At 36.8% G+C, this 12,337-nt stretch overlaps 1 protein-coding gene across 2 annotated transcripts in view; it reads left to right on the top strand.

The window, feature by feature from the left end:
* The window catches only part of NADK2 (NAD kinase 2, mitochondrial), a 32,954-nt gene extending 20,879 nt beyond the window's left edge, over positions 1-12,075 (top strand). Inside the window, exons 6-12 of one of the 2 annotated variants that reach the window (XM_063423481.1) lie at positions 1,295-1,431; positions 2,222-2,300; positions 4,573-4,668; positions 6,783-6,838; positions 6,922-6,975; positions 7,429-7,552; positions 9,351-12,075. In XM_063423481.1, the coding sequence (XP_063279551.1) occupies positions 1,295-1,431; positions 2,222-2,300; positions 4,573-4,668; positions 6,783-6,838; positions 6,922-6,975; positions 7,429-7,552; positions 9,351-9,489 (685 nt within the window). In that variant the 3' untranslated portion in view covers positions 9,490-12,075. Of the gene's footprint in view, positions 1-1,294; positions 1,432-2,221; positions 2,301-4,524; positions 4,669-6,782; positions 6,839-6,921; positions 6,976-7,428; positions 7,553-9,350 lie in introns of both variants that reach the window. The other variant, XM_063423482.1, reaches the window with a different exon arrangement.
* Positions 12,076-12,337: the final 262 nt, after the last annotated feature.

Genomic DNA, 12,337 nt, shown 5'->3' with positions numbered 1-12,337 from the left:
AATAGGAACTTTAATCTTAAGCAAGGATGTGAGCAGGTGTTTCGTTTGAGAGTTCTTAGATTTGTTTGGCCTTAAGCAAACTTTGGAATAGGTAGGTAACTGAATCCTTGTCTTGAAGGACTTCTGGTATCTTGGAGTTGTAGTGGATGATGAGTTGCTGGAACTTGAAAAGGGCGATTGTTTTCTCTTCTTATCCCTGACATATCAGCCAGTGCAACAATCTGTGTTAATGTGGATCTTGTAAACCATGAGACAACCAACATTACTAATTTATAAAGGACAACTTACATTAGATTACGTTTTTTATCCTGGTGGTCAGTGGTGTAGCAGGTTCTCAGAATAGGGGTATTAGTAGGAGTACAGTTCCATTCTCTAGTTTTGTAGGGAACGTGATGTGTTCTAGCCATGACCATTGTAAGGAAGTATAGTGATGCATAGTATAGTGATACTCACTGCATGTTTTCTGCATGACTAACTACAATCATACTTGGAATTTAAGGGCAGATAGGATGTGTAAAGATGACAAGAGGAACAAATGGCAATGAAATCATGTAAAGGATAAGTCTCTTGTAATTTTAGGAAAACTGTCACCTGGATATCTACAGTATGAACATGGAAAAGATGTGCTCATGACGTTCTCTTGTGATTTGCTTTCTTAGTCAAAACTATTGCTGTTCTGTTTTAGGAAATATCTTAGGTTGTAAGAGGAAAAGGAATTGATATCTCTAGGGAAAAATAAAAAAATCTGTTGTAACATGGTTTTTATATTCTTCTCTTGCTTCAAATGAGTTCCTCTTAAGCACTAGGCCTGGAGAGATTGTTAAAATGAGAGGATAGTTGGGGCCTTATATATAAAGAGATGTGTAGAGCTGCTTTTCTGGACATGTACAAATACAAACAAAAGATGTTAAAAATACAGCACATATTTCTGTATAAATTCTTGAGAGCTGATTGTTCTTAAAAACATTGCATCAGTCATTCATTCAGATATTAAAATCACATGTCTAAAAAGAAGAGTTTGTTACCTACAGTTTTTGTAGGCTATTTTTGGCTAGTGTCCTCTTACTTTACACATGCAAAAAAACTTTAGGTACCAAATTGGTAAATGTAAAGGATTTACAATTAAATATTAACTTTCTAAATTTAGAAGTTATAGTGGAAGCTGTAAAACTTGAAATATGAGTTTAAATATATTTAGCTCCTAATCTTAAGATGTTCTGCTTTGAGAGTGAAGATTTTCAGATCCTATCTTAATTTTGTAATGAGTATTTTATACTTCTTTCGCCTCTTTTAGGTGGCAGTGGCGGCAAAGAATCCGACTGTATCTTGAAGGAACTGGGATTAACACAAGCCCTGTGGATTTACATGAACAGCAACTAAGCCAAGAGCAACACAGCAGGGCTCATATAAATGAAAGATTCCAGGATCAAAGTAGGTTAAAAGCTGACAAGAATATAACCATTTTGCTATGATAACTTGGAGTGGAAGATAAGGATTTGTACAAGTTTTTGTATTTGAAATACCTGCTATCAAAATACCCGATCTTTTTTAAAATGCTGTCTCTTAGAGTTACTGTACCTGCTTAAGCATGTGTGTGTACACGTGCTAACTTTTAAGTTAGGTTAATTGAGAGTTGTAAAAGCTGGTCTTGGACTACCAGCAAGCAAATAAGACATTAGAAGTAAGAATCTATTTGTAGGTAATTCTTGAACACCTTCAGGTCTTTTCTTTATGATTGATTGAAGAATGCGTGGTTCTGTGCCTTACTTGTGTCCAGTACTCCATTTGCTCACTGAGAAGTCCTTGTCAACGTGAACAATTTGTTAATCCCCTTTAATTACCTTGCGGTATGAAGCCTAATTCTCTGAACTTCAGAAACGGCAATCTGTTAAATCACTGCTAGTGAATTTAACTTGGCTGGAAGAGTGACTGACAGAAGAGAAGACGTCATCCTGCCTGGTTGCCTGTGACTTTGCAGTGAAAAGTGTCTGAACTTAAATGTCATTGCTGACCTTGGTTTAAATATTTATTGTCTCCAGTAAAGGACAGTGACTGGCCACAGAGTAAATCAGTGAAAAAGTGAGTCTTTGAAGAAAATGGAGCATTAGTTCTAGAAAACAAACACAGGCAGCAGAATCTGTCCTCCAGTGAATTGTGAATTGTTTTTGAAAACTTGTGTTTTAAATCCATGATTCAAAACTGTGACATTTGATATCTGCAGGGTCTGATATTTCTGGTCCACACCTTTTACCAGTGAGAGCACTCAATGAAGTCTTCATTGGGGAATCTCTTTCATCCAGGTATGTTTGATTGATTGTTGTTACAGCAAGGCACAATTGACTTGATTTCTTTTTATGACATTGCAATGGACAATCAGTGATGACATTTTACTGTCAAATTTCAGTTCTAGTCTATAAATATTTAACACTGATTATTGCTTAGTGTATTTACACTAGTGTAAATACAAATTTACAAATATGACAAAGTGTATTTTCCAAGATGTAAGTGCAGTAATGTTAATTTCTGGTTTTCTGCCTTTTCTCTAGTTACTCTTTCATTTTTCCTGGCTTTTTCCTTTCCCTTTTACTGGTGATTCAAATATCTGTCTTTAAACTGCCTCCTCTCCTGCATATCTTCTTAAATATCTTTTCATAAGCTTTTAGCGTGACTAAGCAGAAATAGCTTTTATAATGACTCCTTTTCCTGCCTTTCTGTCATTAGATATAGAGGTATCAGTCTGCTTTTGGCAGAAATCCTGTTATTGATGGAAAATAGTTATTTTTTTTTATTTAAGAAATGTTTGTATCAAATCATGGAAATGCCTTATCCAGGATACATTAGACTGTCCTTTCTGTTCTGAACATCAATGCATTTTTGGCAGCCAAACAAGAAGGACATGGGGAATATGACTGGGGCTGTGATCCTTAGTCAGAAGTTGACCAAACTTTCACTTGTGTTTTACATTTGTTTTTATTTCATTGTTTATCTTAAAAAAAAAAACTCCAAACAAAAAGAACAATAGAAAAGCCACTTTAGAGTTTAACAGCTTGTGTTTCTATGGTGCTTGGGACACTGATTGCTGGTGCAAACAGTATAATGTCCTGTGAGTGCTTTATTTTTTGTCTGGACTTCAGCCTCAGATTGACAGTAGGAATTAATCTCAAAGAGATACAAATCCTGCTTTCTACTAAATCAAATCTAATTTTATTAAGATTCTTAGAAGTTCCTTTAATGTGCGGCGATAGAGGAACACTAAGCTATTTCCCAATGCTATGAGTGTACATTGTGCTCTTGGTTCCAGTGTATTTGAGAACCACTGAGGAAAACAATACCTCTAGAAACAAACCTCTGGAAATAAGTATGGTGTTAATAGGACCTTACTCTTGAAGACTTAAATGTCATAAAGACAAATTTTCTGTTAGTTTCAAATACCCATGTCTGCTGTTTATTTAAACAAACTGATTTTAGGAGCTTCTTTTAAGGTCTTATTCTGCATGTCAGTGATGAAAACAAGTAAATTGAAGAAAAAAAACCAACCAGAAAACCTGCCATACCCAGCTTGCAAAAATTACATTGAACTGAATCAAGCTGTGCACCTATGTTCTTAATTTACTTCCTGTTCTCTAGTCTCCCCCTCTTCTCAAGAGTGGGTACACAGCATGCCCTTAGTTACTGAGAGTATAAACTGTTTGACACAAAACAGCCAAGAGCTGTGTCACTAGTGGATCCAGACTGAAAAAATAGCTCTGTTAGTTCTGTTTACTAAGAAGGGTGAAATCAGTCATGCATAAAACAGTGAATGCGGTATTTATGAGAGGATATCTATTAATCTGAAGCCTGTATCACAGTTTGAATTAGGCACTATGAATATCAACAAGTTAAGTTCATAAATACACTCTTGGATATTCTGAAGCTTGTAGAGACAAACTTTAGTCTGTAGGCCTAACACTAGCAATCTCCTGACAGATGAACAGTAACATGCAGGAGATGATTGTACATCAAGACCTAGTACTTTTGAGTTTTAGGAATAATTTGCCCTGGAGAGAAATGTAAGCCTGCTGATTGTTTAAAGCTGTTAATGAAGAATCACTGAATTTTTAATTACTGAAGTGATCAAGAATTCAGGTTCAATCATGCTATTACTTACTGATGTTGAAATGTTTAGTGTTCCTTCACATAATTTAATGAGACCCAGTCATAACATAAACACAGGTTTTGTACAACAGTTATGCAAGGAAACTAATTATTTATAGTTTTATTTGTAGGTCCACCAGGCCCTGCAGATAAACCACAGAGGTGGTTTTGTACATAAATTAACATGAGAATTACCTGCAGAAAAAGTGCCTAAAAGTTCATGCTGCATATCATTTTAGTCCGTTATAAAAACTGCCATAAATAGTGAATCAGAAGTAGCTGTCAAATGGGAAACACTGTACAAAGCCTGTGAAATTGTGATCCAGATTTGAACGTAGCCCCTCTAAACTGTTTTGTGCCTGATAAGGCTGTGTGTTCTGTCTTATTCAGGGAGAACTTTAAGTCCTGCAAACCCAGTTTTAAATTCTCGCTTCATAGGGCCTCCTATTATGAAATATCAGTTGATGATGGTCCTTGGGAGAAACAGAAGAGTTCAGGGCTTAACGTGTGTACTGGAACAGGATCAAAAGCATGGTGAGTACATCTTGCTGTTTTGACAGAAAATACCATTTCAGATAAGCTAGATGAACCTATTTGGCCTGTGCATTTAGTCCTTACTGAGACTTCGTTGGGCTGTGGGTAAGTCAGTCTAATGTTGTCACTGTTGGTATAGCTCAGAGCTGTTCCAGGTGTATGAGAAGAGCAGGGCACTCATTACTTGTGGGTATGGAGAGAAGCCTTGAAAGGGTGAGGAGCTGTGGCACTGAGACAGAAGTTTTCCTCAGGTGTGAAAATTTCAGTGAAAGATGTGCATGCCACACGTGGAGATGAATGGTTGGGAGTGGTGAGGGAAAGAGATTCTGCTGTGACTTGCAGAGAGCATACTCGGGTGATCTATGTTTAGAGTTTTAGCCAACTCTTGTTGGCTAAAATTAAAATGCTTAGATGCTGTAGCCAAGTAATCCTATAAAAATCTCAGCTGTAAGAAGAATGGGAAAACATGTATTTAGAAGCAGTGTTTAGTGTTCTCTGCCACATCTACTGTCCAGTCTCCTTTCAAGCATCTTGTTTCTTTCATGTTTAATTGACAATCTCTTTGCCAAAATACGCCCCTTAAACAGAGACAGCCATATCTATACAGAACTGTGCTAGCTTAATCAGAAGGATAAATTATTTAAACTTCAGTTTAAATGTGCTCAGTACTGCATGTTTAGTTTTGAGATGTGAGAAATGTATTTGTGCTCATAATTTAAAGTTGTACAGTAGGCACTGGATTTATGTGGCAGGATAAGATGAACTAAAACAGAAGCTTTTAATGAAATTCAAAAATGAGTATTCATGCTGTAGCCATGGTTACTGGGTTTTGCTCTTCATTGTAATTCAGAATTTTGTATTCAGGCAGCATAGCATAGTCCTGGAGCCTGCCAAGGATGAAATTGGCAGACTGCTAGGGAAACTTTCCTAGTGTTCAATACCTTGGGAAAGTACAGTCTTAATTCAATGCTGTTCTTACTCATTTCATTTGCTTATACACTCTGTGCTGAGCAAACCCAGAAGCAGGGACCAAGCTCCAGGATTGCCCCTCTCTATTGCTGTAAAGAGTATTGCTAAACTAAGGGCAAGCCTCAGTGGAGTGATCTCCCTTAGCCAGTTGTCTAGGGCCTCTCTGGGAATTTCAGACTTCTGGCTGAGAGACATTTAAATATCCATGTGCTTTCCAGAGCTGCTAAAACTTGTGTAAAAGGATATCCTGATAGCATCTGCTCAGGTGTGCAGGTAGGCAGTAAGTGTAAGAGAGAGGGCCTTGGACATCCACGCTCAGCAGCTCTGTGGTCATACAGGGTGTAGTGGATCTGTGTTGCAGTCTGAGGTGTTTTACTGCCATGACAAAAGTGCTGGACTGAAGATCTTAAGCTATATTGAGACCCAGGCACGTGATATTTTCATGGAACTGCTGCACAGTGGCTGTGGTTAGCATCTGCTCCCGTTTGAGTGTGGGCAGAGGAGGGAGACTCTTTTTAGCGTTTTGACTTAGTTCAGACTGAGGCTGTGTTGACATTCAAATGTGTCAAATGCAGAACTGTCTGATCTTGTGAGATTCAAGAACTTGTGAGAGTTCTTGAATCCCACAAGAACTGGCGTATATATTTTCTATATACACCAGTTCTTGTGAGATTCAAGACCACATCTTAGGGTATAAATAAAGAGGTAAATTATTTGTAAAAAAGGTGTTGGGTTCATAAATGAGAACTAAGATAATAAATCAATTAGCAAGGGTTGGATAGACAGGGTAAGAACACAATCTCTAGAACTGTCATGCTTCAGTTTTTTAAGGAAGACTTAATTCAGCTGTTATTGGGGTTTTAAGACAGGGGGATTATTGACAAGGAGACTACATCCAACGTTCTTCTTTCCTGAAGGCTTTGCTTAATGGATTTTTAAGGTTTACAAGGCCACAGGTAGATGCCAAAGCAAAAGTTGATGTAAGACTTTTTTTAATATACTGTTACCATCTCACACTTAAGAGCATTCTTTTTCCTCCTCAAATGTTGAATTTAGTTTTTCATCAGTGTGCAGGACTTCTTGGTTTTGCTCAGTTTTTATCCTGTATTGTACTGCTCAGCAAACACGACTTCTTCTCTGTCTAGGTCCTATAATATTAACAGGGTTGCACATCAAGCTATTGAAGAGATCCTTAAGATTGGTGAGTGAACAGTGTGGCATTACTAGCCAAGTTTATAGAAAGATACATATATCTAACTGGGCCTCTTTCTCTTGGCTCAACAGCAAAAAAGCATGGAAGTTTGAATATGCCATTGAACACGGAACTGGTGCAGAAAGGTTAGTGAAAAAGGCAAACTATTTTTTTAAACTATTTTTGGTCAGCTCATTTTGTTAGCGTTCTGTACTACCCAGCTTTCAGTGTTACAGTACTCTTGAAGTAACAGTCTTTCTCACACACATTAATTAGGCACAATTGGCAAACAGTGTCTTACTTGAAATAAAAGCACTTACTTAGGCTTCTGTATATCCTCTTTAGGAGAATTTCAGTTCTCCTAAAATTTGAAACAGTTAATATTTAATCACTAGAAGAGAGCTATTGAGTGTTCATCATGCAGTAGATCTGAAAGGAATCTTCCCTAAAAGTAACTTTTTTTTGCATATAAAAACTATTAAACATCTGTCAAGACTTGATGTTCCCTCTTGATAGAGAAGCCACTCTTCCTGGAGGAATGTATGTTTCTGAGATGAATTTTCTCTAGGAAAACTAATGGCTGACTCCTCTCCTTACAGTAACAAATGATTACAATGAGTCTCTGCTCTACAGTCCAGAGGAACCAAAGATGTTTTTCAGTGTTCGAGAGCCTATTGTAAACAGAGTTTTCTCAAGTAGCCGTCAGCGTGGCTTCTCTTCAAAGTAAGTCTTGGCTGCAGTAGCAAAGAGTTACTTCTTTCTGTGTATCTGTCCAAGTATGAGCGATCCAGGACTTTCCCTTGAAGTGTTTCAACATCCAGTTTGTGCTTTGAATGACTTGAATATTGTTCTTGTAACAGCAGGATGAAAATGTTTTCTAGTTGGGTTACGGCTTTTTAATGTTTGACCCTGCACAATCATACAGAGTAAAAAAATCTCACTGTGCCCAGTTTTGGATATGTGCCATTTCCCTCGGTGTAAGACACAGACATTGACAAACTGGAGTGAATTCAGGAAAGGGCCACTGGGAGGATAAGGGGGCTGGAACAAGTGGTTTATAAAGGAAAGACTCAAAGAGTGCTTTCCTTTAGCCTGGAGGAGTCAAGACTAAGGGGGAATCCTGTTGCTGTCTTCAGCTACCAAAGGATGGTTACAACTGAGACTTGAGTTAAACTCTTTTCAGAGCAGAGTATAATGCAACAGCCATGATTTTATAGGATATAAGATTCTGATTTTAAAAAAAAATCACAGTGAAAATAGTCAGGCAGTCAACCAGGTTGTCTCTATAGATTGTCTTATCACTGTTCTTGGACATACTCAAAACTTGCCTGGGCAAGGCCTTAAACAGCCTAACCTGTCTTTAAAGTAAGGCCTGCTTTGAGCAGAAGGTTGGACTAAATGTATTTCCATACTGAATTATTTGCTAATTCATCATTTTAACTTAGAGCACTTGTGCCAGTGGAGGTTTAGATTGAATATTAGGAAGATTTTTTATCATTGAAAGGATTGTAAAGCAGTGGAACAGGCTGCCCATGGAAGTGGTGGTCATCATCCCTGAAATTATTTAAAAAACATGTAGGCATGGCACTTAGGGACATAGTGGTGGGCTTGGTAGTGCTTTTTTAATGGTTGAACTCAATGATACTGCATGTCTTTCCCAATCTAAATTATTTTATGGTATGCGGAGCTTGCCATAATTAAATATAAACACGTACAGCCATTAGTTATATGATCAGAATAACTGAACATACAAACAATAACAGAAACTGTTGAAAGCAATACAGAATTTCAGTTGTAATTACAAGTAAATTCAACCCTTTATATCAAAACAAATGTCTAAAGGACCTCTGAGCCAAATTCTCTATTCTGTCTTGTTCAACTCTAAAAGAGATGCCTTGAATTTTATAAGATTAGATTTAAACTTACTAAGTTAAATATGGTATAGTCAGACTATATTGGCAATAATATGCTGCTGTTCTTGAAGTTGGCTGGCAAGCATCCTGACCTTCAGCTTTGTGTTTGTAATTACTTTTCCTCTCTCTGAATGATTAATGTAACAAAGTAGATTACATTAATGTCCAAATAATTTGAATCTAAAGTGTTGCTACTTGAAAATATATATTTCACACAACATAAAGACCGCATATTAGAATCTTAAATTAATTGTAAACTTTTCTGTGAAGATTAAGTAAATTACAATTAAATAGGATCATCAGTAGCTTTCTTTGAAAATGACATGTAAGCTCCAGCTTTCAACACCAAGTGTTACATTACAGGCTGTGCTCAGACTCTGGGAGCAACAGGCTCCATTGACCAAGTCCTTCAGTCCTCGCTGGACTCTTTGCTAAGCCCGAACAAAGCACTGATGACTTGGGGGGTTCTAGTGCCTAGTACCAGGAGGTTAAGCATGTACTGGCCCAAGAAAAAAATGTTCCAGAACCAGTTTTGGTGTTAAGTGCTTGTGTGAAATACTTACATTTTTAAGCTGTTTTGTGATAACTTACTTGTTGGGTTTTTGCAGAGTCTGTGTCCGTTCCCGTTGTTGGGATGCTTGTATGGTTGTAGATGGAGGAACATCTTTTGAGTTCAATGATGGGGCAATAGCTTCGATTTTGATTGACACAGAGGATGCACTGTGCACTGTTCTGCTGGAAGAATGAAGGAGCCTGATGTCTTTTGCTGAAACATTTATGGATCCATAGAGGGAAACCATGGGGATATCACAATGCTGCATTATATTGAAAGTTGGCCTTTTTGGATGCAAGAGCATTTGGAGGAAGCTTGAAATGCTTTTCATTCCTTTGGGTTGGGGAATCATTAACCTGCTCTTTTTGCATCTAGTGTAAAATATGTCTGAAGTGTTGCCTCTAACTTCAGTGAAAATTGACATTTTAACCTGTAAGGCAAACATGAAAGCTTTGTAAACACAGGTAAATGTGTTTAAGTATTAAGTCAGTAGCATTAAATATTCAGATGTACAGTTTTTTAGTAACAGTCTGGGACTGATGAAACTAAGTACTTCATACATACACTTTTGTAGAAAAGTTGATTGTCAAACTAGCAATTTGATGCAAGGATATATAGATTTTGGTAAACCATGATGTTGATGTAAAAGAAATGAAAATACAAATCTTTTGTATGCTTTTCAAAAATTGTACAACTTTGTAGTTTCATACAACTTGTGGCAATTTTTTTTTGGTTCTTCCAGTATTTTTTCTACTTTGTAGACTTAAATCAAGAGTGTAAGTCTGGTTTAATACACCTTGAATGAGGTAGCTTTTACTTTTTCTGTTTGGATAGATAGGGACTTGGAACCCAAAGGTTTTCTTGAGCCCTTCATCAGGAATATACAAATCATAGAAATCACGTTTTGTAGGATATATTCCTTCACTGAATGGATTAACTGGCAAGTAGATGATCAGAGACAGTAGTGTATTTAAGTGGCTATCATTAAGAAATACATTTGGCTGTACTAAGTTGAATTGTTTGGAATTTTAGTTTTGAATTTCTTATATTTAAAGAATGAGATATACTGGGTACTAGGACTTGGAGCATGAGTTTATACCTATGATTTCACTTTTCCCAAAATGTTTTTATCTTCTCCAGAAAAGTTAAATTTCCAATCCTGTTCTGCATTCTAGTGATATGTAAAGGACAACAAATCAATTTCACATGTCTCTGCTCATGTAAAGTAATCAATTTGATAATATAAGAAAAAAAAGCTCTGATTAAAGAACAGCAAGTGACCTTTTAAGCCTTTTAGAGAAACTGTGAACTGTGACTGCCTTTTGAAATCTGTGCTTATAATTGCATAGGAGAGGCAGAATTTGACAAAACAAATATTTGTATACCAGGAACTCTTCTACTTCATGACTTGAAAATAGTATGTTTTGTCTACTATGGATTGGTTTCCAAGAGTGAATTTTCTTCAAATGACTTCTGAATGAAGAGGCTTCTTGTAACAGATGTTCTCAGGTCTAATGGAAATGTTCTCCAGTGTGGCCAATCAGTGTATTATTGCCACTTGCAAAATGCAAACCCCTCTTTATTGGTGAAGGAAATGGACAAAAGGTTTTTTCCTTCTAGATTTAGAGTGAAGAGAACTTAAAACATAGAGGATATTGATTTGACCAGACCATTCAGTTCAAGGAAAATGTGAAATTGGATGTCCGAATAAGCTATCACTGTGTACATTTCACCTTATAACTGTGCTGCAGTTATTTACACTATCATTGTGATTGTAGACCCAGACGAGAAAATCCAAGTAGCCAAATAAGCTTTCAAAAGTTGGTAAGTTCAGGAACTATCAGAATAAAGTTCTTACCGTCTAAAGGTAAAGACACAAAAGACTAATCTTTCTAAAAGTTATGCACAAAGACTAGGGTGTCCTAGTTATTCTCAATCCATCTGTAACCAGTTAGAGATTGTTTATTATGTGCTTATTATGTGTTTATTATGACACTAGTCAATATACCGTTAGGATTCAAAAAATTCCCAAGCCCACCAATGCCATAAACACTAATTTATTACTTCCTAGGACTCTATCACTCTTAGATCAAATTTAGGTATTGAACACACGCACAGCAAATCTATGGCAGAAATCCTACCCCCTGCTTATTTAGGCATTTATGTGCAGTAATGTTTTAATGGAGAATGGTTAGTCTGATCAGTAAGCACACCTCTTAAGCATGCCTGTCATTCCTTATTATGAATGTCAACACTAAAAGGCAATGTGTTCAGGCCCTGCAGCCACAGAGTATAATCTAGATTAGGATTTAGTACATTTTCCAAGTCCAATTCCTAATTTAGCAAAATGGAAGCATGACCTACTCACGAGAGGCCTCTACTGGTTTTGTTTGTATTTAATTGCAGTTGAGTTGAAGCATTTACTGGTGAATGCTAAATTGACTAGGATGATTCAGAAATCTATAATTAATAGTAAGCAGCTACCTTTTTTTATTGAAGAACTTTTAAAGGATCCTTTATGATGAAGGATTGCAGTACAGACAACTTACTTGGTAGACAGTATTCCAGGGCAGGAATTGGTTTAACACTGACTTAATCTGCGTGGACTGGCAGTGATTTTTGCACCTGTTTTACCTGCTGAGTCAAGTCCATGGTATTTTCATTTAGTGCTAGTCTACACTGTGTTCTAGACATAAACTAGACCTGTTATTCTTTGCTTTTTTTTTCCCCAAGTGGTGGTTATACATTATGTAATAAAAACTAAAAGGTGAATTGATAAATGAAGCTGTTGTGCCTTACTTCAACCTTCAAAAGTTTCATGTGCTCAGTTTTTCCTCACTTACAGTTTCAGGCTGTTTTAATGGTTTGTGAGCCTTCATGCATTTACATGCAGTACAGAGACTAATCAATGTAGCAGGTTTTGTTGCGGAGTGCTTACTTATTATTTCCCTTAGGAAAGGATCAGTTGAGCACCTTATCCAGAGGACTTTCATTATGTCTACTACAGCTGCCATCATAACCATTAAATAGACAGGCAACATA

This window comes from Prinia subflava, chromosome Z (assembly GCF_021018805.1).
Source record: "Prinia subflava isolate CZ2003 ecotype Zambia chromosome Z, Cam_Psub_1.2, whole genome shotgun sequence".
Lineage (NCBI taxonomy): Eukaryota > Metazoa > Chordata > Aves > Passeriformes > Cisticolidae > Prinia > Prinia subflava.
The sequence above is the reverse complement of the archived record's forward strand: the minus strand, read 5'-3'. Positions and strand labels throughout refer to the sequence as shown.